Genomic DNA, 26,443 nt, shown 5'->3' with positions numbered 1-26,443 from the left:
AAAGCTGGTTTCATGGTAATGTTTGACGTTACCTGTCAAAAGGTGCCCCCCCCAGGCGTTCACCTGTGTGTGTGAGCACCAGTAGATAAACCTACAAGTCACACCACACCTCTACCTGCAGTTTGTGGTAGCAGAGGGAGATCCCGCCCTCTTAGCTCATACTCAATTTCTATTGGTCCGCGGGGTGAGTGAGTGATGCCAGTGTGGAGCACCTGGTAGTCAGTCATCGGCGGTGTTCTCAGTGGAGCTGCGTACAGTGAACCGACCGCACAGCTATGCGGACGAAGAGGGGCAAAAACGAGGGGAATAGTCCGGTTTACTCTAACAACCCGGCGGGTCGGGGCTTTGCATGGTCGTGAGGCAACACTTAACCGGAATATCTCTCTAAAACCGCAAAGAAAAGGACATATAACTGACTTGGAAGCAGCTCCGGGGCGGATATTTTCCCGACAAAACCCTCAGCCACAGTCCCAGCCCCGGTCGTGTGGAATAGTCGGCTAAAAGAATGATTGCTTGATATTTTTTATACTATCTTGTAGCTTTTTTTTTTTTTTTTTTCTGCCAGTACCGTTTCCCATTTTTTACAGACTCGCTATGGTGGACTCCCCTACCATGAAGAAGACTTTTGTGGTCCCAGACATAAAGCCATTGGATCTGTATGACTGTACTAAAGCAAAAATATGCGCAAGTGTCGGATGGCTTTTGGCGAAGTCCTACGGCAGTGCAGGTAGGTTGAGGTGGAGGCTGCAGGCCTGGGGAGTTAGAATAATGTTCAGAGAGGTCGTATGAAGACCACCAACATTTAGTCGTTCAGCGGTGTGTTTATATTCTGTTCAGCAGTGTAGCGAGAAGCACATGCATGTAGGGGAACTACAGTGTGTGTATAGCTCAGCGGTTTTCAGCACAAAGAGACGCATATGAAAGGGGGACCACGCACGGTATGCATTTTTTGACACATGTCATTTGTTCTCACTCAACGTGCGGTCACATTTTCTGGGTATGTGTGTGTCAGAGAGACAGGCCTCCTCCCTAGGCCTTATCGCGCTAACCCATTTTGTCGTATTTTCCAGCCGCCAGGCTTCAGACACAAATTGCAGGCTGCTGGATATGTTTTTAATCCGGTTACACAGGCATGGCACATGGGGCGTAGATGGTTTTCTGAACCATTCTTCGCCATTAGTGATGACAGCCCTTCCATAGTAGCCTATGTGACTACCACTTTCTTCCGTAATTCATAATCAGGATCAAATAGCTGCGTGTAATATTCTATTGTGCACTGAGTGAAAAGACCGTAATGCCCTCTGTTTGCCAGGGAGTTTCTTCTTCTGTTAACCTTAGTCAACAAACCTCAAGAGGCGCTTGTTAGGAACCCCTTTGATGCAAAACACACCCACCAAGAAAATGATTTTGTTGCATAGACCACACCGGTACGTATCATAAGACATGGTTTTGCCTTCAGGTTTCCTGAGACAAGAACAGCGCCAGCTCCGAGCCTGAGGTGATAACAAGTCTCGTCTTTGTTTTAAAGTCCTATCTGCTCAAGATTAGATCTAACAAGCAACACATCAAAACAGTCCTGTTTGAGAGAGGCTTGACGACGTGCCTCCTTTCATTTCATTTAACTGTATGTTAGATTACACTCTAATGAAAGGGCACTCTTTCAAGGTAATACTGGTACATTAACATAAATAACACAAGGCCCAAAACACACATCCTGATTCCTGTGATGTGCATGTAAATGAATGCTCAAAGGTTAATGGTCAAGGTTTTAACTTCCAGGCTTCACTCAGTTTCAGCTGGAAAGTGGAGAGGGGGTGAACTCTATTTAACTTCAACATGACTTGCATGTTACACAATCCCAGGCTTTGGGTCCAGCACTACAGGCTGCTACAGCCTCTTGTGTTCTCTGTTTAGCACCTCAACCACGCCCTCTGGTCAAAGTCACTCTCCAAGCCAAGCTACAGTAATACCAGTACCAAAGACTGTGTTGATGTGTATAGTTTTTTGTCTAATCAGCTGAGTGGCCTTACAGATAGTTTTCTGCCAAGTCAAGATGACATCACCATTCCCTTCCCCAAATCTCTGCTGGGTGGAACAACAGATAGCACAGCATGAGCCAGACCGGGTCATCTGGTCTACTGTTCTTCCAGGTCAATTAACCCTAATGATAACAATAGGCAACATTTTTAATCTCTGATTCACTGTGAAACATAATAGACTTTCACATGGACTAAACACTCTATACTTCTCAGGTCTTTATTTAGATACAGGAATGATAAAAAGTTAGACAGAAGCTTTTAATAGGCGTTAACACACCTAATGACAAAGTCAAACCAAATCTCAAGTCGAATAGAGGTAACCCCTAAATGAATCCATGTGCATTCATGATAATGTAAAAGTTGCTCACAGGCTTTGAGTTAAATACTTATGTCAGCATTAAAAAAATAAACAAACAGCAAGGGGAAGTGCACAGAATACATTTTCAGACAAACATTGGCCCAAAGTGTTAAATTAACCATCTGTTAGATTTACAATCAGCAACCAAGCTGCCTAAGCCTAACCCTTTGAAACTTAACAATTAATCCATGTCATATTCACTAAATGTTGAAGACATTAGCAGCAGCAATTGTTTTTCTTGTCTCCTCCCAGGAAAACACAGAACCATCAGCATGCATAATGGGTGCTCGTTGTAGGTGTTGTTTGATCAGCCCAGTAATTTCTTTCATAATATTATTGTTAAGAACCGGCATATAGTGTCATTATTAGATACTCTAATAAGACTGGGCAATATATTGATATTATATCGTGATCATGATATGGCGTACATGTCTAATACTGGTTTTAAAGGCTGCATTAAAGCTCAGTGATGTAATTATCTAAATTTACCAGGCTGTTCTAACCACACTTAGCCATTATATTTTCTACATTTAATCTATCTATCTATCTATCTATCTATCTATCTATCTATCTATCTATCTATCTATCTATATTACAGTTTCAATGGTAGCTGTTAAACAGCACCGTACCGAGACTGTGTCTTATAATCTTTTGTAATACCTTGACATATAGTTTTTATGAAGTTAAGACACATGGTGTTTAGCAAAGGTGAAATTAATGATCTGCCCTTGTTGGTGCTTTGTTGGATGACTTGACAGATCATTTGAGGTTGACGCAAACTAGTTTTAACGACTGGAATGAGACCAGAAAGTCTTGATTACCAGTTTGAGTAGGGAGAAACTTGCTCATACAAACTGACATGTTCATAGGGATGATTTATGTGAATTCCGTCCTTCAGTTTTCTTACTGAATCCATGATACTAATATGAGTTTTGCGTGTTTGCAGGTAATCCATCTTTAAACAACTTAATTGCCACTTGTGAAACAACTGATGGCCAAACATAAACATCCTGATATTTTTCTAGTAATTAAAAAACAATCCACCTGGTACCCTCGTGTTTCAAAACTTGTGCTTCCTTAGCATGTTAGCTCCACCTAACAACAAAGCTCTTCCTAAATACTTGAATCCCATTGGAATGATTACTCATCCTCTCCCAATCATTTGTAACTAGGGTGAGTCAACAAGGGACAAGGACCCGAGGAGGATGTTTCCTTGTTATTAATGTTTGCTCAAGAGGTAGGACGGCCTGTTGATATAACATACGAGACTTTACTGGGAGAAACACTTTGATACAGTTACGGAGCGGCACAGTCTGTTTCAAGATAACGTGATATTTCAGAAGAGAAGTAATTTGCAACACCACACAGGCCAGTGTAAGATAAAGAATAATTTACAAAGATCTGGCTGAGAGTGTCTAACTTAAGTTCAGTACTACAAGGTGGATACTTGCCAAGACAAATGCATCGGTTGTCACTCTGTTCATCCAGAGTGATCCAGTGTTGTCCCATTAGATTCAACAGGAAATGCTTCTGTGTATGCTGGCCCTTAATGCAATTTAAAGCTACTGTGGTTATGTCATACTCCAGCGCTGTCTGGGGTGATGTGTTACAGGATACACAGGGCTGTTAGGGATGGCAAGTTTAAAGTAAGTGAATCTATAGGGAGATAGGAGACACTTCATGTGTAGTGCCTGAAGTGTGTGTTTTTTTCTCATTTTAAAGACAAAGAGTCGGCGTTTGGTTCCAGGGCTTCAAGTGATGATTTTTCTCACTGATTTTGTTGATTATTGTCTCAATTAATCCATCAGTGGTTTGATCTATAAAATGTCAGTGAAAAATGTTGATTAATGTTTCCCAAAGTGCAATATAACATTCTTAAATGTCTTTTTTTGTCCACATCCCAAAGATATTTAGTTCACTGCAAGGGAACCAGAAAATATTCACATTTAAGAAGCTGGAATCGGAGAACTTGGACTTTTTTTTCTGAAAAAAGTACTGAAATCATTTAAATGATTATCATAATAGTTGTCGACTTATTTAATAGTTGACATCAAATCTATTAAGCAATTAATCGTAGCAGCTCTAGTTCATTGTTCGATCAAATAGATGAGCATTGTTAATTTGCATGCATGTGTATTTCTCAGTTTCTGAACAGATGAATAGTCCAGTCAGTTAAGATATTATCAGAAATGGAACATTACAGTCTTTACAAGTAGTCGGGGGTTCAGGCAATCTATTCCAGTCTTGTTGGAGACCTCTAAGCTTTAGTGTTTATATTGGCATTAGTATTTCACTCAGAACTAGTGGTCACATGTAGGGTAGGGCGTTAACATAGTGCCTCTCACCACTGCTAGATTTTGGGGCAACAGAACAGTACCTGCTTTGTTCTAAAAATGAGAGCAGTTAATCTTCTGTGTTTGATCCTTTCCAGCACATGATTAAGATGGTCATAGTTAAATTTTAAGCATTTAGAAATCATGGCCAACGGCCTTATCAAACACAAGTAATGATGAGTTATTTGCGTTGTAAAATGTTCCCCAGAAGTAGCATAGAAAGAAAAGAAATTGTCATAAAACAGGATTTTTGATTGTGCAGGTATGTAGGGGTGCATATGACCTGAGGGTGAAAAGGGCTAATTTTAACTTCCTGCTATTTTGCTTATCTTGCACACTTCTGCATATCTAAGGTCTGATTAATTATTTAATTTGTGTCAGGGTTCCTGAAGAGTTCCAGTAAGCTTCCTGATGGTTTAAGTTGTCAAATCCAGCATGTTTTGCTTAACTGCTGTGTTATTAATAGAGAGAACTACTTACTGTTCACTGTTACTGTGACAACCTTCTTGAAATGCAATGCTGATTGTTCCTCTTAAATGTAAAATGAGAAGGGGTGGGTGTCGGGGTCTCGCCTGACCTTGTTTTTCCCAAAGGACCCAGCTTGGTTTAGATGGCGGTTAATTTCAACCAACCTTTGTTTGGATGTGTTGTTGTTGCTCCGTGTCTGTTGATTAGTGTCCCAACACGTGTGGCATTGTCTGTGTCACGACCAGCACACTAGCTCGATCCATCAATGAAGTAGGACACATGGCTCCTGTTATCAAGCAATCAAGGACAGATAGGAGGATAACACAGCTAAGCGGACTGGCGGCTGCATCAATTCTACTATAACTCTTTAAATGATAATTTGACATGATTTTTTGCTCACCACTGAAATGTTGCTGCAGTCTTTAATTTTTTTGTGATCTTTATATCAGCAACAGTAAGACCAGGGCTGTAGCCAGGATTTTAGAAATACTGACGTCATGCCCCCTGCCCCGACCACCCATCAAGAACATTTTCAAGACTAAAATGCAGAGAAATCTGTGCATTTCTGTTAGACTTAAATGTATTAAACTTATTTTCTTAGCTATAAACAACTTACTGACATGGGTAAGACTTTATAATAACCATCATTAATAAATTGTCAATTTATAGTTTATTAGTTAAGTAATTTCACTGTTAAGAAACAATGAAATGGTTCATAAAACATTTATTAAGCTCTTAAAGGTTAAAAACATCAGTTGCAGCTCTCTAACAGCAGTCCAAATAATGTTTTTAAATTATTTACTCAGTATTTACCTCCAACTTTCAATATAAATTGCTAATAAATAAGTATATAAATCATTTTATTCCCTGAACAGTGAAATAACTATTAACCAAAGTTTCATTAACTATAACTTTAACATTTTGTATCATATGTAAATGTTTATTTTAATGTTACAACCAATATTAAGATTAAGAAATCAAAGACATGACCTCAGTATCCCCAACGGTAGCTTCAGCCCTGAATGTGACAATGCTGTAGTGAACGTCTCTGTTTGCTTTATTATAGGGGTGAGAATCTATTCAATTGCAGTATTGCATAAAGATAGCTCTTTTTTGACACATGTACCTCATCTTCCATGCTGCTAGCTGTAACTCACCTTACACTATTTACAATACATCACCCAAAGAAGAACCGCATGAAGTAATTTGTCCAGTCAGTCAAGCCATCTAGTTCGCTACATCAGTCTATTCGTACGTTCATGTAGCATGGATCTGCACTTCAGTGAGGCTGAAAATGAGATTGTGGATGCCATCCAGATCAATCACGGTCTAAAATCGTCAGATCACCCACTGCTATTTCATCCTACTCAGGAAGGTAAGAGGTCAGCGACCACACAGGCCACCTGCTGGTGGAAGGGATTAAGTCTCTTGGCCAAAATCTCCTCAGTAGATCCCAAATGCTTACTTGGACTTTTCTATTTGAAGAGCAATCTCCCTGTTCACCCACAATGATAATGCCTTAGTCAGACCAATAGATAAGTGCTGACCCTTTGACTTGTGGAAGTGACAGACAGGTTGTTGCTCCAGTTTATGCAAACACACAAGCGTGTGTTTTTAATCTAAATATTTGATGACAACATTTCTAGAGACATATCATTCTGATTTGCTTGGGCTTGGTTGTGCTTGAAACTGCCAACTGGCTTTATCCAGTGATTCTTGCTTTTTTTTAAATCTGCAGGTTAGTGGTTTCAGAAAGATGTATATGGATGCGCCACATCAAATGTGTACTCTTGCTTGTTTCCAGGACATAATGTGACACAGAATGTCTTCATGGCCTCACTTCTCATAGGCAAATCGCTCTCATATCGGTGTCTTTCATCTCACTGAGTTGTGGCATTTGCATCCTACTTTGCCTTCTGGGGGAAGTTTTTCTTTTTCTCTTTTTTTTTTTCAACACGTCATCGTAGGAAGACATTTTGACCCCGTTTTGACATAGGTGTACATTTTGGTTGGTGAGTCACAGTGTTTACAGCACTAAAGTGAACATTGTAGTTTTGGCACACAGGAGCACACAAACAAAACGGACCATGTGGCGTGACATTGTCTGACAACTATCATGGACTGAAAGTGAGAGACAGAGAGCAGAGCATTGTCTAACCTCTAAAGCTGGGCGTTTTGTTTTGTTGTCTAATGTCAGTGGATCCATTACATGACTTTATAATGACACAACAACAGTGACACCTCCCATGTAATAACCCGTTTGTTTCTCTTTAAGGCCAAAGTCTTAGACGATCATAAGTTTCTCCTTTCTTTTTTCACACAGTCTGCTGTTTTTTCAGATTGTCAACTTTTTTCCCCTGCAGGCCCTTTAAAACAGTGAAAAGCTTATTCTAGTGTGTTTGCACAGAAACACAGAGTATTGAGTTTGCTGCTGGTTTAGACTGGATGCAGAGAAACCAGTTTCACAGGGTGCGTGTCCGCTTTAGGTTTTTAGGATAATGTTTGCTGTGATCAGGAAGACCAGTCTGAACAGATTCTTTAACAGTCTTCAGCTATAGCTACTAATAGAACCATGTGTTGCCTTACTGCACCTTGATCTGATTTGAGGCAGAATTTCAGCTGTGTCATTTGCTTTTGATGGTTTTGAGGTTTTAGGTTTTGAACAGGTTGCTGGTTTCTACCACTGAGACTTGCACCATCTTTGTGAAGATCGGAAGGAGCAGTTTTTACTGAAGCTTTGTACCAAAAAACAACGTTTAAAAGGAAGGAAGAAACTAGTGGCAGAGCATCTTGTAATCTGCAGATGCCAACCTCTGAGCCTATCATGCCCCACTGACCTTCATGCTTGCTCTGCTCTACTCACTCATATGATTATAGCTCTGGGGTATTTACCAGCTGTCTTAATCTGTTACCAAACCTGAAAGGGGGCAGGTTTACAAATCAGCAACAACAGAAAATGCTCAGGATGACCTTTGACTGAAAAATGTCTCTAATTTCCAGAACTTTCACAACATCCTCTTTATACAGAGCATCTCCATCAACATGTAATGTGTGTATTAAACTTAATTCATCTGTTGATATTTTCCCAATAATCAATAAGTTGTTTGGTTTATATGCCTCTGACATGTGCCAATGTCAGAAAATGGTGAAAAAATGACCAAAGTCAAAAGAGGATGTCCTAGAGGAGTAAAGAAACCAGCAAATATTCACATGTAAAAAACTGGAATCAAACTCTTTTTTTTGTCAAATGAAATTGATGAATCCATTATCAAAGTAAGTGATGATTAATTTAATAGTAGCACCCTCTGCTTCAGGAACATATCTAACTGTGTCTGTATGTTTTGTCTCTTGGTAGAAAATGTCCCTGCAGAGCTGCGTGACCCTTTCTACTGTGACCAGTATGAGCAGGAGCACCTTAAACCACCAGTCACACGCCTCCTGCAGTCCTCAGAGCTCTACTGCCGCACCTACAGCCTATTACTGGGGGGCATCGAAGCCGAGGAACAGCCCAAAGACAACGCCACCCTGATGCAGCTACTCACTCAGAGGGGCATAGTCTCCAAAGATCAGGACACACCGGTGACAGATGCAGACCTCCGACATAAACCCATTAAAATGGTAATGTTTTGCTTTGGTTTGGGCATAGTAAACACATGGGGGATAACCCCACACCACTCTGGCATGCAGTTTTGTGGGTGGTGGCCTTCTGGAGATGTCATAACTGTTGTTTGGTTAGAAACTACTTTCACCCTAAAGGAGTGAATGTCTCCTCCCGTGAAACCAGATGCTCTGCTATTCAGGAGTCTGTAGAAAGCAGAAGGGGTTGAGGGGGCTTGGTTGTTGATATAGGCGCTTGTTTATGCTTTGATTCGAGGGATTAAAGGACATCAAAAAGACCCCCACTCTTTCAACCCCACCCCCAATTTCCCCTATGCTGCCCCCAGCTGATCCAAGAGGGATGAGTGAATCCAGCTGCTGAGACTAGGGCAGTCATTGTGACACAAGGGACGACTACTTTAATTCCAGGGTGTGAGAGGGAGGGAAAGTCTAGATTCAATAGATGGTCCAGATCAGCTGCAGAACAATGGCTAAACAGTTCTGGTGAAACCTTAGATACTCCATTGAGAGAATACTCTGGGCTGACTCAGTGAGTTAAATCAAGAGAAACTGGTTTGTCCTCTTAGCCCTTGACAATGGATCTCTCTCTCTGTCTGTCGCTCTTTAGTACACACATAACATAGCTTGGAAATACTTGAGCCTGCAAACCTACAGATAACTAATTTTATTGTCAAATTGGAAACCATAAGAGTCTAAGAGAGGAGAGGCTTCCCAGTTGACAACTCAATTTTGTAGTATTTTTACAAAATATCCTTTTATGCGGGTTTTTCTAAAAGAAAAGAAAAGGTCCATTTCCCAAGCTGCCTTGGTGCACATGCACATTAAGGCTGTTTTTTTTGAAAGCCAAGTCTCGAGGGAGCTGCATGGACGGTGCTGTTGTCAGGTGACAGCTGTTTGCTCCACTGCTGCTGTTTACTGGCTGCTGCAGCAGGTGCGACACTGCTGGTGCTCTTGTGATTATGAGCTTAATCGTATGCTTATAAAGGTGTGCATACCTTGGTACATTTTCTAAATCAAAAAGCAAATGTGTATGTGCACCAGCAATATATGAGAATTTGGATGTTAGTTAATGTATTATTCTGGTATCTAATATAGAACATCCAATATAAAAATGAATGTTAATACTGGTGAAGTTGTACTTTGGAAGCTTACAGATTGATTGTTTTGCGCAGATAAAGATGTGAGACACAATACAGGAAGAAAACTGTTGAGGACAGAGTAGAGAAGGTTCCTTTAATGGGGAATTTCTTTCTGTTTATTATAACATAGTGTTTTGCCTTATCCTGCTCTAGCTTACACTAGTTTACACATTATAATCTAACTATGCAAGCCTCTGTATTTATTTTGATACCATCCATGTTTGCCATCCATTTTAGTAATTCTTAGTGCTGTTAATTCATGGTGCATTACGGTGGAGGGTTTTGCTAAAATCTACAGCCTACAGCATGTCACATGCACCCTCCTCTTGCACCAAATATGAGGTTATCTAGTCCTTCTACTAGAGGTTTTGTCTTAACCCCACACCTGCTTGGTCTGTGTCCGTATTAACCATACAGCACCAGAAATAATAGTCTAATGACACAGTAGGTCTCTGTCATTCACGATGACCATGTCAGTTGTGTTTGCACAAATCTGTCCGCTTGCGTGCGTCTCAGTTCTGGGCAATGCTTCCAGGCCAGACCATGGATATCTCAGCTGTAAATCCTCATCATTAAACTCTTATTTTGGCTGTTACTGTTAATGCTGCATTTGCTGTTTGCTGATTTGGTGTATGAGACTTCCAGTAGCTGCTTGGCAGCTCTCTGAGCTTGTCTGTCACTGACTGGCACTGTAGCTACAGTGTGGCAAGCAGAGAAAGTGGGTCATGCTGCAGCAGCATTAGAAGGATGGAGCATCAGTGTGGGTCTTGGCCAGTAAACGGCTTTGGAGCAGCAGCAATCTGCTGTAGCGCTGCTGTATATTAAAGCTTCACATATCTGTGTCAAACCAGAAGCTAACATACAGTGCATGTACATAGAAGTATGTTGAGTCATTCTTGTTGCTGACAAATAAACACTACTGCTTAATTATGCACTGTTCGTTACTTTTACTTTGTTAATGCATGGCACAATTTAGATCTTTTCTGTTCGTTGCTAATAACTATGAAATTTGGCCCATGTCTAGCTCCACAGATGTAGCTGGTTGCTGCAGCAGCATTAATGCAGACCGCCAATGACCTGCTCTATAAAACTGTGCCTTTAGCATAGCAGGGCAAAAACAGTCAAATCTTGCCTCTCCAAAAACATATAAAATTGTACTATATTAATTATTTTCTTGATCAAACTGTTTATCGATGCTTAATGAAGAAGCTTTCACTGTTTGTTACTGCTTCTAGACCTCGACAGTTCTTAGTTAGAAAATGGTGTGAGCTGGTCCGGTGAGCTGTCAGGTCTAAACTAAAATAATTCGACCAAATACTGTATGCTCAGAAAAGACAGCACAATGTATTTATTTTCAAGTCTTAATCTTATTATTTGTTTATTGTCTATAACCTTTTAAATCGACTAGAAACATGAAGCTCTGAAGGTTAAACTATGTACATACATGTGTGAAATATGCAATATTTATTTAAAAGTAGAATTTTTAGGTATTACTTGCAATTCCCAAATGAAGTTCATAATAGGTTGCGGTGTCCTGTAAGCCCATACATGTACTTATTTTTAAACATGACTGACGCAAATTTTAGAAACTATTCTTTTGTATCAACGATATTGCAATAGCTTCTACAAAAAAAGGCTTTGAACATCACGCATTTAACTACTATTATGTGTTAAATTCAGCATCTGGAAAAATATTAATACATCTGCTTTTTCCCTACTGTAAGAATGTGAACTGAGGGTATAAAGTTCCATCAAAACCGAGTCGGTGGCACTGCTAATACAACCCAAGTTAGCATCAACATCTATACAGGCCAGGGTTGCCCTGAAAGAGGCACTTTGTTGATGACACACACAGTCTCAGTATGAAGCCACCAGCTACCTCCATCCCCTACGTGCTGTGTATATATATACGTGTCTTTGTGTGTGTTGGTGCCCCACTGGTAACTGTCCTTCTGGTGATGGCCCAGCCCAGATTAGAGATAATCTGCCTGCAGACTGAACGTCATCATCCACGATTGGATGACACGCCAGAGATGACCACTGACTCACCATGCACCTAACATGTCTCACAACAGCAAAATCATTTGTTTAATATATTGTTGGCTGAGACGGTTGAATATTTTACACAATTATCCATTTCAAACAATCTGTATTGAATACATAACTCTATACGGAACTGCTATTATTTTTTTATGGCTCTCGAGATGGGAGCATTTGTTCCCACAGTGACAAAGCAAGTCATGTAGCCATAATGCAGCTAACCCTCTTCCCGGTCCCCTGTTGGTTTTAGATAGGCACTGACACTTTGTCTTAAATCATACTGCTGTGTTGGCAGGTTTCTGGTCAAGTGAGCATCACTCATGAGCTTAGTTGGAAGTAGAAGTGGCAGACTATCAGAGGCACTAACCATCATCTTAGACTATTTGTTTAGCTTTGGGCCTAATGTGGAGTTAAACTATCGACCATATGTTAAATTATTTTTGTGTAAAGCTGCTCTAGGTTGGTTTCCTGGTTTAAGTATGCAGTTTCTATACATATCAGTGTTCCATATTCCATGTGCTTTGAGAGAACCTCCTGTCTAAAATCCCCTGCTGGGCCTCAGACCTGCCTGATCCCCCTGTTTATCTCCCTCAGTAGGCACCAGGCAGGGTAGGGGGATGGGGATGGGGATAGGGTTAAGTCATATTTCAGACATAATCAGATTTTGCCCTCATTGTTATCTCACCTAATGATCCACAAGATGTCTTTGCATTCTTTGTTTGACTCAGTTGTTGACATGATTATGCAAGCAGATTTACCAAATAGAAAAAAACGATTTTATGTTGGTGGGGGTTAATTGATGGGGTATTAATTTTTCCTCTCTCTGTTACATCAGTTTTGAGGGGTGCTAACTGTTTGCTGGCTGGATGTTTCCGAGCTGAGAGCCGGTGCTAAGCCAGGGGCACGGAGCAATGCTGCGGTCAGGCTTGTGCTGAGATGCATTGTGGGTCAGCTGGTTGGTTGTTATGGTGATCTGGCAGGCTATGAGCTGGGTGTTCATGAGTTGCTCCTCTCTCCCCTCTCATTAGAGGGACTTGTGATTTAGCTTAGTGAGCTCTCCTGGGTCTGCAACGGGAAATCCACCCCTTCTTTCCCTTTCATTCTTTTTATCATGAATTACCCTCCACTCTCTCCTCTGAATAACTTCTGTACAGCATGACAACAGGGATGACCACTTTCATGAGGTCTGTCATTGTATTTGTTCATCTCCTCTCATTGTGCCTCAGTCATCCTGTCTCATTTCACACTGTGACAGCAGCTCCAACCTATCATTACTGTTTGAGGCTGAATGCAGAAATATGTTAGTACCTTAAATCACTCTTATTTTCTTATGGATTGAAACATGGCTACTGACAAATTTTAGCAACAAATATACACTCTGTGTCCGCTTTACTCAAATTTAATGCAAACCAGTCCAACGGTTCAGCCATAAATTCTGCCTTTACGGAGATAGTTTTGCTTCGCTTTTATCGCTATGTCATAGCGGTATTGATTCAACCGTTGTTCTTTCAGATTGAGATCTTGGTTTGCAGTAATGTTTAACCAGACTGCATTATTCTCTTCTATAATGTTTTTCCAATCCCACTGACAAATGTAATATTTAAAACACATTTCAATATAATGCAGTTTAGTATAACAACCCCACAAACATTTACCTCAGTCAGTTGAATACAACTTAAGTAAAGGCTGCCCGCTATAAATATCCTGATATGTCACATGGTTTGTTACACAGAACCATCTGTGCAAAAGTGTTTGGAAAAATTTGGCACGTGATTCGACAAAACATCTGTCTATCACCGTTGATGTTAACCTGGCTTTAACCAATCAGATCAACATTGGAAGAGTGCAAACGACAGAACCTGTTGGTAAATCACACTCTTGACAATGCCAGTTGAGAGAGAGCGACACCATGTTTATCATTGAGAAAAGCTTTCAGTGCTGTGTTTTGCTCTTGTTTGTGCACAATTCTGATATAACTGATGCTACAGCAGTGTCTGCGCTAACCTCTCTAGGAGCCGCCATTGTTGTTGTCAAACAAACAGTCACGTCTCTTACTGGTCATCACATCTAAACCATGCCTGGAGCTGCCAGTTCTGCTGTGTGTTTGGCGACAAGCACATACTTTGAAGCCTTGGCACAAAGGATTTGCGAAAACACATGATCACTGGATTTCGCAAATCTAGCTGCCTTGCAAGGTGACATTATAAGCTTCATAAATGTAGAATGTGTGGCAAAGCTGCTGGACTAGATTGCATTTGTTGTGTAGGTGTACCTGTAATTCATGGCCTGGGAGTGTATACTACAGTATGGAAAATTCACCAAAAAAAATCAGTTCATGTTCATAACAGTGAGTTTTGTTTTGGGCAACAGAATTTTGCAGATACAGTGTATTCGTATCATCATAGTGTAGAAGTTGACATGAAATGTAATTGAATTTGTGCCCAGACCTTCTGCGTTCCAGTTATCCCTGCTCTGAATCAGTCAGATAGTTGCTCACCCTGAGAGTCACTTGTCCCTGTTATGGGGCCATTTGTCCCCTTCTGTACTGCAGACATTTTCATTGAACAGACAGGTCATGTCACAGACACACAAGCAGCAGCCCTAGTCTTGGCACTAGTGCTGGGAGGGCCGGCCTGCCAGGGCCACACAGCTCCCAGTGACTGACTGAAGCACATCCACAGATATTGCCCCAATGATATCTGACAAGGCTTTGCTGGCATAGCCCACCCTGACCGCCCCAGCACTAGGTCTGCCCAGGTCAGCACTTTACATCAGGGTTGAGTAGGCAGACATGCAGACAGGGCTCATGCACGCAGCTGGACTGCCACCAGCTTCCATCTGGGACAACGTAAGAGGTTAGAGTAGGAATGTCTGGCCCCTAAAGTGGAATTTGTAAGTAGTAAAAGGGAACAGGCACTGATTTGCACAGATTAGGCTCAAAACTGAAGATTGGAGATTGAAGGAGCGGCCCCATGACAAGAATGTGTTGTTTGTGACCTGTCTGCCTGCTCTGTTGGTCAGAATTAATTATTATAACAAGGAGCTTGTTGCTGTTGTTGCAGAGAGGGGTCCAGTACTGCTGTTGGATGGCAACTAAAAGTGATACAGATAGAGGAGACAAACAAAGAGAGATCCTGCATTCATGACATCGACTAGAGTAGGAGAAGAATTGTGAATAACTTAACAGTGTCATGTCTTGTCTAATCAGTCTAAACATTGTTAGAAAGCCTGAGTTCCTGTTTAGAACTTTATTTACCAGCTACTGTGATCATCCTCAATATTACAACAAGAAAACAAAACTAGTCAACAGGGCAGGAGTGCTTGATTTATCGTGAATAAACTCTACAATTAATTTGTTATTTGCCAATCATCTATGAATTAAATGTACCTTAAAATGGTTAAAATACATGAATGATTTACATGATACGGAGTTCAGACATGTGAAGTACAGTTTGTTGCAGCCCCATGGCACAAACAGAGCACAACTTCTAATGAGCTAACAGGTTTATAGAATTAAGGCGCTCTCTCTGACTGAGCTGACAATGTTGTCGGTGCATTTTAATGGGCTCTTGCCATTAGAAAGGGCTCTGTAATGGCCTCTCAGGTATAAGGAAATACTCTTGTGACTGTTGGATACAAATGCTTGGAAATGTCAAATGTATGTAAGCAAAAAACATATCTGAAGTAGACAATGTCTGCCAAAAACTTTGTCATAAACCTAAACTGCAGAAAGGACCCGGAGCACCTGTTTCTTACAGAGAATGCTGTTCATTGTTGTGCTTCCTGGTGATCTAGTTACACGTCATTTTATCCTGTAGTCTGTTACACATGAGTCATACAGCAATATTTCACTGCGCAATAGGGAAGCATGCTGGAGAGAAGGCAAATAAAGGTAAAGCAGTTTAGGAATGACAGTCCTGGGACACACTTGTTATCATATTACAGGTCCATTGCCTCTTTAATGATTGAACAAACACGGGTCCAAAGTTCACCCATATCTACTGCTGTGACTTTGCTTACTTAAAACTCCTGTCTGTGTTTCTGCTGACTCAGAGCTGGCTTCTTGTGACCTCTAGAGGTTGCTGCTGGTAAATACTGGTAGTGCTGCTGCAGTTGGAGGTGATCTCTGCTCTGCAGTAAGCAGTGTCCTACTAGAGCAGAAGACAAGTCAGTGCCCAGCATAATTCTGTTAACTGTGATTGATTGATGCTGTCTGGCCTCTCCGGCCCTCATGGTGTATGGTGCTCCCTCTGACAGTTCTTCCTTCTCCCATGTGATTGGTGCAGAGTGCTCACTTGGCAGTGATCGATGCCCTAATGACCGTGGGAGCCATGGAGACGGTGACTGCGGTGAAGACGTGTGGTTCCACCGAGCTGCTGGGTGGAGCCTCCAGCTGGAAGGATGCTCTACTTCACTGGGTTAATATGGTAAGGAAAAGGTCAAACAGAAACTATGCTTTCTTCAAGCAAAGGTCTGTATTGGATCCTGTCAGAAATTACTCTGAAATCCAGATGTTTATCTTCTTCAGACCTCTTTTGTAGATGATCCAGTGCCTGTTTAACTGCAGAATAAAGAATGATGTAATTCCTCAAACCACTTTGTCTTAAAAACACTGAAGAAGGGCCAGAAGGGAAGAGAAATTGATCGAAAAATAATCACCATCTTCTTTGATAATCAGTTGATTTCCAAAGTAATTTTAATGCAAGAATTTGAGCTTCTTTTTAGTCTCTTTAATATGGAGAATTTTTGAATTTATTTATAGTTATGAAACTGATTATTTTGTGTTATGGACTGACAAAACAAGACATTAATATTCATCACCTTGGATGTTTTTTCTTCTCTTTTTTGACATGTTATAAACCAAACTGTAGCAAATAGATTAATATAGAAAATTACTATCAGATTAAACAATACCAAAAAACAATTGTTAGCTGTATCCCTGTAGTATAGATCCACGATCTGTGTGTTAACTATATTGTCTTCTTGGCATGCTTTCAGTTAAACCAGAAGTTGAAAGAACAGACCGATGGAGCCCAGATTGATACTTCTCAGGCAATAACGGACCCCCAACCTGTTCAGCCCTCTGTGAGTATTGCATTACACGTCAAGTGTATTTCCAATGTTTATCACAGTTCGTTATAACCAAACACATGATAATCTTTCTAGTATTATGCACTCAGTGCCTGTGTTGTGGCTGTGTGCTGTGTTTTAAGCTCATGTTGTTCTGCTGCATTTGTAGGCCTGTTACCCATTAGTGCAGCCAATATTGGTTGACACAATAAGACTAAGTCTAGCTTCATCGCTTTGTCAACAAGGTTGTCCTCACAGCTGTCGTCACAACCCTTTCTCCTGTTTGTCTAGTTCTTCCACTGTAGGCTTAATACCTCTCCTTGTACTCCTGTTCTCCATTTCCCTGTCTTTCTCTATTTCCTGTCCCTCCTCCTCTCTGACAGTGTCCTACTCGCTGGTACTGGAAACTTGTTCCTGTAAGTTCCCTCCTTTCCTCTGCTCCCTCCCCCTGTCCCTCCATCCCTCAAGTGTCTTCATCCAATTTATCAGCAATTATCTGATGGTCAGGTGTGTTTTTTTTCTCCATATGCTGGTGTGGGAATGCCAGTGTGCATCGCATCCGAGTTTACATTGAATTGCACGTCACAGCGTATATGTCATAGGGTGGGGTGCGAAAGGCATTGTTTGACACACGAGTGCTGCATGAATCACAGTTGGTACTGAAGCAGGACTTGAAACTGGCGTGTGAAACCAGTTTCTCTGGTCCTCTGTGCAACAGAGGTGTGTGTTTTCGTGTGTGACTGGCTAAGGGGGTTAACAGTTAACAGAGGCAGGCTTCTAGTCACCAGGTCCCTGCTGACAGTGGGCTGTTTGTCTATATAATGTCATTGTACCTGAAACATTTTTTCTCTCGTGTGCCTCCTGAGACCCTCACTTGTCCCACTTTCTCCTGATGGAACCTTCCTTCGTTCTGCTCTGATTAATTCACTCCTTCTGCATCTGCCATTTGTTCAGCTCAACTCTCTCTTGTGCACATTAGCATGACCTTTATGTGTCCTTTCTTCTTACATCCATGCTCCAGTTCTATTTTTCTCTACAATTTCTGTTGTTTCACAGTTCAAACTGACTTTAGAGTATTAAACTGTGTATGAGAAACCTTGACTTTGATGATGATTTTAACATTAACTAATACGTCAAAAGTACCATTAAGGTCACACTGAATTAATTATTTGTCATGTTTTGTTGTTGTTCTTTTTTTAGCTCCGCTACAGGAAGGATAAAATTCAGTCCAAACAAAAGCCCATTTTTCCATCTGTGAATGAAGTGAAAGACCTCTCCAGTGGTTGTGCTGTTGCTGCAGTCATACATTACTATTGCCCTGGCCTGCTAAGACTTGAAGGTAGCAACAAACATTGTAGCAACGAACAGCTTTTTAGTACTTACTCTATTTACGTCAGTTTAACACTTTGTCTCTTCTTTCTCTATAAGATGTTTGCATGAAGGAGTCCATGTCTGCAGCAGACAGCCTGTACAACCTGCAGTTCATCCGTGAGTTCTGTGACAGCTGTCTGAAGAGCTGCTGTCACTTGGCGCTAGAGGACATGCTGTACACACCACAGGAGCTTCAGGTACCTGATCATAATTCAACTGACACAATAACAAATATATTGAATACTGTTTTCTTGATGCCTGATTCATTCTGTGTGATTTGTTCAGCTCAACTTGCTGAGCTTCTTAGCAGAGCTGCTGAGCTGGTTTGAAGTACGAAGGCCAGAATTTGTTCAGCCAATAGACACGTTGGGTAAGTTGCATTAAAATTGTGGTCCTCTGTAAAACTGTGTGATCATGATATTGAATATCTGTTATAAAGTCTTGTTGGGGGTTTTCTTTTTTGTTAGATGGATCCACACCAGTAACATCAAGTAGCTTGAGTGGTAACAGGTACAGAAATCTCTCTGAATATGATTTTTCCTTTTGTAGTTGGATATTTTTTTTTGGATTAACCACTCTGAATGTTTGTACTGAAAAGTTGTTTTTCTGCCGTACAGTACCTCCCCATCTATCTTCAAGAAGCCTTTCCTTCCTATTTCTTCTCCTGCTTCAGGTAAGATTACATCATCATTACATGGAGCTCCAGTGTTTTGTGTATGTTTATCTCATTTTGCAATCTGCTTTTCCTATCTCCCTCAATCCTGGTTTGTCTTTCAGTTGTGTTTCGTGTTGTATGATAGCCTTGTCTTTTTATTTTAATCAATATTTGAAACTTTATATATATTTTTCCTTTTTATTGGTGTACTGCTTGTTTGTTTTGTGCATCCCTGTGTGGTGTGCATGCCTTTACGTGTCTGTGTGTGTGTCCCATTGTACTCAGGATCTTTGACTCAGTCTACCTCAATGTCTCATATAGAAGGTGTTGGAAAGACATGGAGCAAGAAACCTCTCAGGTAGGGTCCATGTATTCAGGATCATTTAAGCAATGTCTTTTTAACTTTTTTTTATTGTACTTATTGTGCTTTTCTTTTCTCTTTAGTCGCCCCTTGTCTGCAGTATCCTTCAGCATTCCTTTTGGCCTGGACAGTGATGTGGACATTGTGATGGGCAACCCTGTGATAACCCGTTCCGTGAGCTCAGACCAACTCAACCCAGCAGGCCAAAATCTGACCAGGGTGTCCTACACACCTCCTGAAGACCTCAGCCATTTACTGAGTAAACCCCCTGGCCCCAATGGTCCACAGAGAGCTTCCTGGTCCACCCAGAGTCCCAGTATTCCAAGATTGGCAGAGGAGAACGGCCTTGCAGCGAGTGAAACAGGAGAGCTCCCTACCATCGAAGAGGCTCTCCAAATTATCCACAACGAGAGCAAGATGGAGCCTCGTTTACACCCTGATGGTGCTCCTGATGGCTTCTACCTCCACTCTCCTGATGACCCTGCTAGTTCTAGACACAATTTACCTAACTTGGCACCCATCAGCTGCTCTGCCCCTTCACGCTCAGGAATGATGTACCGGCCTACAGGAGAGTCCAGAGAGCCCACACGCACCAGAAACGCCTCCGAATGTTCACGAGATGATGACTCAGTCTTGAGAGACGGCAGTGTGGACTCAGATGCATCAGAAGATCTACCTAAGGCCCAGTCCACTCCAACCACACCAGCTGCTGGTGCACATGCTGCTAGAGGCCATGGCAGAGAGGAGTCTGACAGTGGAGTGAAGATGACCAGCTTTGCAGAACGCAAAAAGAAGCAGATTATGGATTCCCCCAAAGCCAGCAGCCCCACTTCTCCTCAGATGACCTCATGGGCCCAAAAGTCTGAAGAAAGCCCCAGCAAGAGCCCACAACTCAATAATGAGATGTCTGAGCTGGGGGTTCGGCTTGAAGAAAAGCGCAAGGCTATTGAAGCCCAGAAGAAACGCATTGAGGCCATTTTTGCGAAGCACCGGCAAAGATTGGGGAAGAGTGCCTTTCTGCAGTTAAAGAAGGAGCAGCGGGACGACGAAGGTGGAGGAGAAGGAGGCGATGGTCAGGTCAGCACCTCATCCACAGAAGAAGACCTCTCTCGCTTGACACTGGAAGAAAGGCTAGCTAGAATGGAGGAGGAAGAGCAGCAGGAACAAGTTGAACAGCACCTCCCAGTGGAGGATGAGGCTAATATCAAAGAAGGACTTCAGCCCAGCAAGCAGGTACTGAACTCCAAAGAAAAGGCAGGTAAACCAGGAGGGAAGGGTGTGGGGACACCTGGTGAGAAAATGGTAGCTCCCCTAGGGGACTATAATAATGCTGTGTCTAAGCTGACTGCAGCTCTCAGCTCCCTGCAGAGTGACATGCAACGGCTGACTGAGCAGCAAAGCCAGCTAGTCAAGAAGAAATCTACACCTTCCACCAACAACACATGGGTTATTCCAGCCAGCCCTAAAACCTCCACCCCTGCCCCTGCGCGGCTGTCACGAGAATCCACCCGAGATTTAAATTCAGCCTACTCCTCTCCCTCTCCATCCCGCAGAATCCAAAACCACACCACTCCTCCTAAATCTCCTCATGTCCATCGTAGAGCCCAATCTGCGCCCCCTAAAAGCCCTAAACACCACCAACCAAATCGTACCTTGGACAATAAGGTCCCTACCCTGTCGAGGGTCATCGCTCCACCTCAAAACGTGGACCGCATTCCTCACCTTCGTCGTGTAAATCCGTGGCAATCACAAGTCCAGACATCGTCCTCCTTCTCCATTGGTGACTCTGACAGCTTAGATGTGTTGCGCTCATCTGGACCAACTCCTGTCCCCACTCCCACACTGACCCCTGTACCGACTCCTACCCCGACTCCCCGTCCTCCTGCAGATGACGCCCTGTCAGAGGTAGGCTCCATTGACGATCATAGTATATTTAGCATGGACCTGGAGGCTGGGCCATCGCATGGCCCTTTGGGTAGAAAGGAAGGGCATGTAGGTGGGGGCTGCAGCTCTGGTGCCCCATCAGAGTGCTCCTTCGAGAGTGATGCCCCTGCAGCTATGATGAATGGCAAACGAGGTAGCCTGATAGAGATCTCGCTAGCTTCTCTGCGAGGAGATGGGGACGAGGATGACCAAGTACCTGATGCTTTCTCAGACTCCATGAGTGACCGGACTGAGCCAGAAATTAAAGGAGGAGTTGGATTCTTTTTCAAGGTAGGTGACTCAGTGTTTTTACTGTGTGTGCTATTCTATAAATGTTCTTGTATTGTTGATGCATTCAGGACTCTTTGCTCCTGTCTTTATTATTAGGATGACACTGAGCGACCGGAGGATGAGATGGCCCAACGTAGAGCAGCTTTGCTGGAGAAACAGCAGAAAAGAGCAGAAGAAATGAAAAGACGCAAGCTTGAGCAGGAAAAGGAAAAAGAATCGAAGTGAGAACCTTATGTATTCAAAGTTTGAAGATGACTGTAGTTAGGTATTTACAGCATGTACCTTATGATGAGAAGGCTTGATTGGTCTGTTATCCTTTGTTTAGTGAATTAGAGAAATTGTTTACATTACTTGTCTGAAACGTAAATCTCCAGTTTCTATGATTGGTTTCACAATGTAAATATCACATTGAAAGTTTTACACATTATGTTCCTGTACTTCAGCAAGCCTCAGTGGATGATCATCGAGGGCTGGGGGAATAAGAGTGAGGACAGACCCCAAACCCCAGGCACCCCTCCAGCCTCCCATACCCCACCCGTTGAGGGGACTCCCCAGCGCAGAGGTGACTTTACTAGGCAGGAGTATGAGAGGAGACATCAGCTGAAGATCATGGAGGACTTAGACAAGGTGCTGAGGCAGAAACCTACCACGGTCCGAGGTGTCAAGAAGCAGAGACCCAAGACTGTGTTCAGAGATGACTCTGTCCTATCTCATAGCCCTGTCAAGGGTTTCATGGGTAAATAGTTCCAATGTTTGCACGGGTCTGAGTCATTCCATGCCCTCTTCCTATTCTGACATTTGTTTGGTTTCTCAGTATAATTTCATTCTCTGTTGCTATTTTTCTCCTTCTAGGCACAAGGCTGAACAAGGTGTACTCCCACTCAACCATGAACCTGTCCTCTATGGCTAATGATTCTGGAGGCTTGACTGTCAGGAAGTCTCCCAGGTAACCTGCATCGTGACGGTGGCTTGGATTTTGTGAATAAATTCGGAGGCACAGGGTTTGGCCAAAAACAGTGCTGTCAAATATTGATCAAAAGTAGCTTTGAATTTCGATCATCAAAATCAAAAGCTGGATCTGCGATTCTCTTCAGTATATTTGTCCTCCCCATATCACCTGTATGCACAAGACAATCAACTGTGTTGTGCTGGAAGTTGCTTCAACAGTGTTAGTGATATTGGGTTTATTTTCTTCTCCAGCGATCTGTTATTGATTTGTTTGAGAAGAGGATTTACTCATGGGATAGCGCTAATGACACTGCCAAAGATCGTTTACTGATTTGTTTGGGAAGAGAGGTTACTGTGGACAGATTTGAGAAACCAAAGTTTGTACTAAACTGAAATTCTATCTTTTATTGTTTAATGTTGAATCTGTGAATGGTGTTATTTTTTCCCCATCTTTTGAATGGATTTGAAACTGTAGCCTAAATAACAGTTGTCAGGGTATAAAACCATAAAATAAAGTTGAATAAATTCACTAAACTTCTTTTATTTTCTTCCTTTAGCCGTTCACACTCTCCCTCCCGGCTAATGTCACCAAGACGACTGAGTGGTCAGAATGGAGAGAAGGACTGGGAGAATGGATCCACTATTTCCTCCCCTGCCTCAATCCCAGAATACACAGGTCAGTGACACGTTCCTAACTGGGAGATTATAAAAAGTGTTATTTGGTTGCGTTACTGACATTTAAGATGTTGTGTCTTGCAGGACCAAAGCTGTACAAGGAACCAAGCTTTAAGTCCAACAAGTTCATCATTCATAACGCTATAACTCGCTGCTGCCTGGCTGGCAAGGTCAATGAACCACAGAAAAACAAGATTGTAGAGGTACGCTATGTCCACAAAGAGGTCCTCACTTACTAGGCTAAAAGTGAATCAGATTTCAGTTGGCAGCTGCTCTTTTTTTAGGATTTTAATATATTTGTTTGTCAATTTTCCTTTTTTCTTTCTCCCTCTTTAGGAAATGGAGAAGAGCTCGGCCAACCACTTTCTTATCCTCTTCAGAGATCACAGCTGCCAGTTCAGAGCAGTTTACACCATGAACCCTGAAACTGAGGAGATGGTACGGCTCACTGGCATTGGCCCCCGGATCATCGCACCTGAGATGGTTGAGTCCATTTACAAGTACAGCTCTGACCGCAAGCAGTTCACTGTTATCCCGTCCAAAACCATGTCCATGAGTGTTGACGCCTTCACCATCCCCGGTCACTTTTGGCAAAAGCGCCCAGGAACTCCTAAGAAGCTTGGCACCCCCAAATAAGACATACCCAGGATGGGTGTTAAAATTCAGGGAACTAACTCCCAATTTGACCCCTATTGTCCTCTATTGTGGCCAGTGAGGCACTTGAGTTTGTTTATTACCCAGTTAGACTAGCAGTGGACAGCATGACTGATCAGGCTTTGGCCAGCTACCAACCTGGACCTCGAGAACAATCCAGTCGACTCTACTTGCCAAGAGAAAGGGCCAATCACTCACTCATTCAGCCAGTGTAGTTAGAATAGTTTCTCTCTTGACAGCATCTGATTGGCTCTGCCTGGTCAACCTAGATTGTAAATTGTATTGCGACTGATTCTATCGGGATGAAGAACTGTCTCTACCTTGCACCCTGCCTCCTCATTGCCTTGCCTTACCCTGCCCCTGGGGTCATTTTTGCGACTCTTAGGTAAGAAAAAGAGGGACAGCCACACTGCCTTTGCCCACACAACAGTATTTTGGGCCAGAGTAGTTCCCATCCCTCTCATTTCTGCTTGCTTTTCCTTTTGCTGCCTTTTCTTCTTCTTCCAGGGCTCAGTCTCTCTCCAGTCTACTGAGATAAGTGGCTCGGCTCTCAGTTCTTATAGGAGATCTCAGCTGAAAATTAATAGCAGGTAACGCTGCTTTCATATGAATGTAGGACACACACTATCCACTCATTCCATTCAGGGGTGTTTTCACTGGTTGGTCAGAATCAGAACATAGTGCGTGATTCCTCTGTGGGCTGCACTGGTGGTGGCTACTGTGGTTGTCGATGCACTCGCACACCTAGAAACTGCCTGTGCCCCCACAGTTCGTGCGTTCCACTCCATTCCTACTTTCCTTCAGCTGTAGACATCTGGATGTTTTTTTTATACTATTTTGACATGTTTTTGCTGGACAAATTGCTTCAGCCTTTCTGAGCTGAAAGAAGAATGAAATTCATGTGACTTTTTCCTCTTAACTGGCTTTCTCATTTTCAACATGTGATGAATTGAAATGTTATCTGAGCTTATCTTGAAAAACAATACTGGAAACATGAAGGAGGGCTTTATCACGTTTATCATTACTTGGATACAGCTCTGTGTGAAAATGATAATCAATGCTGATTTAATATATACTGAATGCTGATTACTTTGATTTTTTTTTTTTTTTGACAATGATTTGTAAAAAGTAAGTTGACCTTTGTAAGCTACGAATAAGCTAGCCTGCTGCTTAAGCATTAGTGACAAGTATGTGTGGGATGAGAATGAGTGAATGAGAATGAAAAGAAATTGTCAAACAGCTGAAAATTGCTGAAACCTTTTGTCGAGGGATTAATAAATCCTTTAGGTCACTAGGAGTCTGTTTCGTATATGTTTCCCTGTTTGTGTGCCCTGGCATAGAAACAGTTTCTCAATGAAGTATCATTCCGAACTGTAGCAGCCCTCATCTACCCCACACAGTCTCTAGAGACTCCTTCATGCATATCTGGGGGAATGTAAAACTCTGAGCTGTTCTTTTTTTCCAGTGTGTCCACGCTATTAGCTGAAACACTTGACCCTGCAATTGCTTGTGATCAGGTCAATATCGCCACAGAATCTGTGTGAAATTGTCCTACTTTCATTCCTTTGCAGTCTTTAGCACTACAGCAGCTGCCGTGGCGCAGCTGTCTTCTCTCAATTCACTGACTGCCTCCAACAAATGTGTTGTTTGAATGAGATTCAAAACAGATGTACAAAAAATGTCAAGCAGACTTTAGTAATAATAGTAAGATGATTGATTAAAAGTGTGAGTGGAGGAGTGCATATGGAAACAGTGGATGTTTGTATTTATGTCTTTGTAAAAAGAGTAGTATGTGGTAGTAGAACACTATATTTTGATTCTGTGCAATTCTTCCCTAGAATCCCCCCCACGTCATCCAGAGGTGTATTTATTTGGTTTGCATTAGATGGTGCATTTGATGTTTAGGTTCTACTTATGTTTCTTTTGGTTAAGGTGGTAAATCACTCATTCATTTCATAGAAGGTGTCATAACATTTATGTTGTTTTCTTTCTTTTCTGTTATCAAATCTGTGCCAGCACATTATGTATGTTCATTTCATAAATTGACTTTCCTTGGCAACTGGACCAGAAAAATAAAAATCCTTTTTAAATCATCATCATCAATGTTTTCTCATTCTCATGTTTATTATTTTTTTTTCCATTTGCATTGTTTATGTTATTAGAATGTTGAATGGATGCAGATGATAATCATTTAGTGTCAACATGCAATGAGTGAGGGCAAAATCAGTGGCATATGTTGTAATGTTGATACTAGGTCTGTATGATATTGTCTAAAAATAACATTGCCATTTTTAGGCTATATCGCAATACGCAGAATATGTAACAAAGGCAACAAAATCAAATATCACAATATTCTTTATCAAATACCTCGATACTGTTACTGCCGCAGTGTCGTAGGGAAGAATTTTGGTATTTATTAGATGTTAAATGTTGTTATTAGCAAATCACCAGTCAGGTAAGAGCAGAATTTACATTGTTCTGCTGTTACGCTGCCTATTGC

General features: G+C 41.9%; 1 protein-coding gene across 3 annotated transcripts; it reads left to right on the top strand.

Annotated features, from left to right (window-relative positions):
* Positions 1-219: 219 nt before the first annotated feature.
* Positions 220-26,036, top strand: camsap3 (calmodulin regulated spectrin-associated protein family, member 3). 3 transcript variants are annotated; one of them, XM_030407286.1, is made up of 18 exons: positions 220-727; positions 8,554-8,816; positions 16,282-16,422; positions 16,994-17,080; positions 17,449-17,481; positions 18,266-18,404; positions 18,494-18,633; positions 18,722-18,806; positions 18,904-18,946; positions 19,054-19,109; positions 19,413-19,449; positions 19,536-21,666; positions 21,763-21,887; positions 22,110-22,402; positions 22,519-22,612; positions 23,172-23,290; positions 23,374-23,492; positions 23,626-26,036. In XM_030407286.1, the coding sequence occupies exons 1-18, from the start codon at positions 595-597 to the stop codon at positions 23,923-23,925; spliced, it is 4,338 nt and encodes a 1,445-aa protein (XP_030263146.1). In that variant the 5' UTR covers positions 220-594; the 3' UTR covers positions 23,926-26,036. The 3 variants fall into 3 exon arrangements, with proteins under 3 accessions (XP_030263146.1, XP_030263144.1, XP_030263145.1); XM_030407284.1 differs by having other exon boundaries at positions 19,377-19,449; XM_030407285.1 differs by lacking the exon at positions 17,449-17,481 and having other exon boundaries at positions 19,377-19,449.
* The last annotated feature ends 407 nt before the right edge of the window (positions 26,037-26,443 follow it).

This window comes from Sparus aurata, chromosome 23 (genome assembly GCF_900880675.1).
Source record: "Sparus aurata chromosome 23, fSpaAur1.1, whole genome shotgun sequence".
Taxonomy (NCBI): Eukaryota; Metazoa; Chordata; class Actinopteri; order Spariformes; family Sparidae; genus Sparus; species Sparus aurata.
This window is presented reverse-complemented; position numbering and strand designations above follow the sequence as displayed.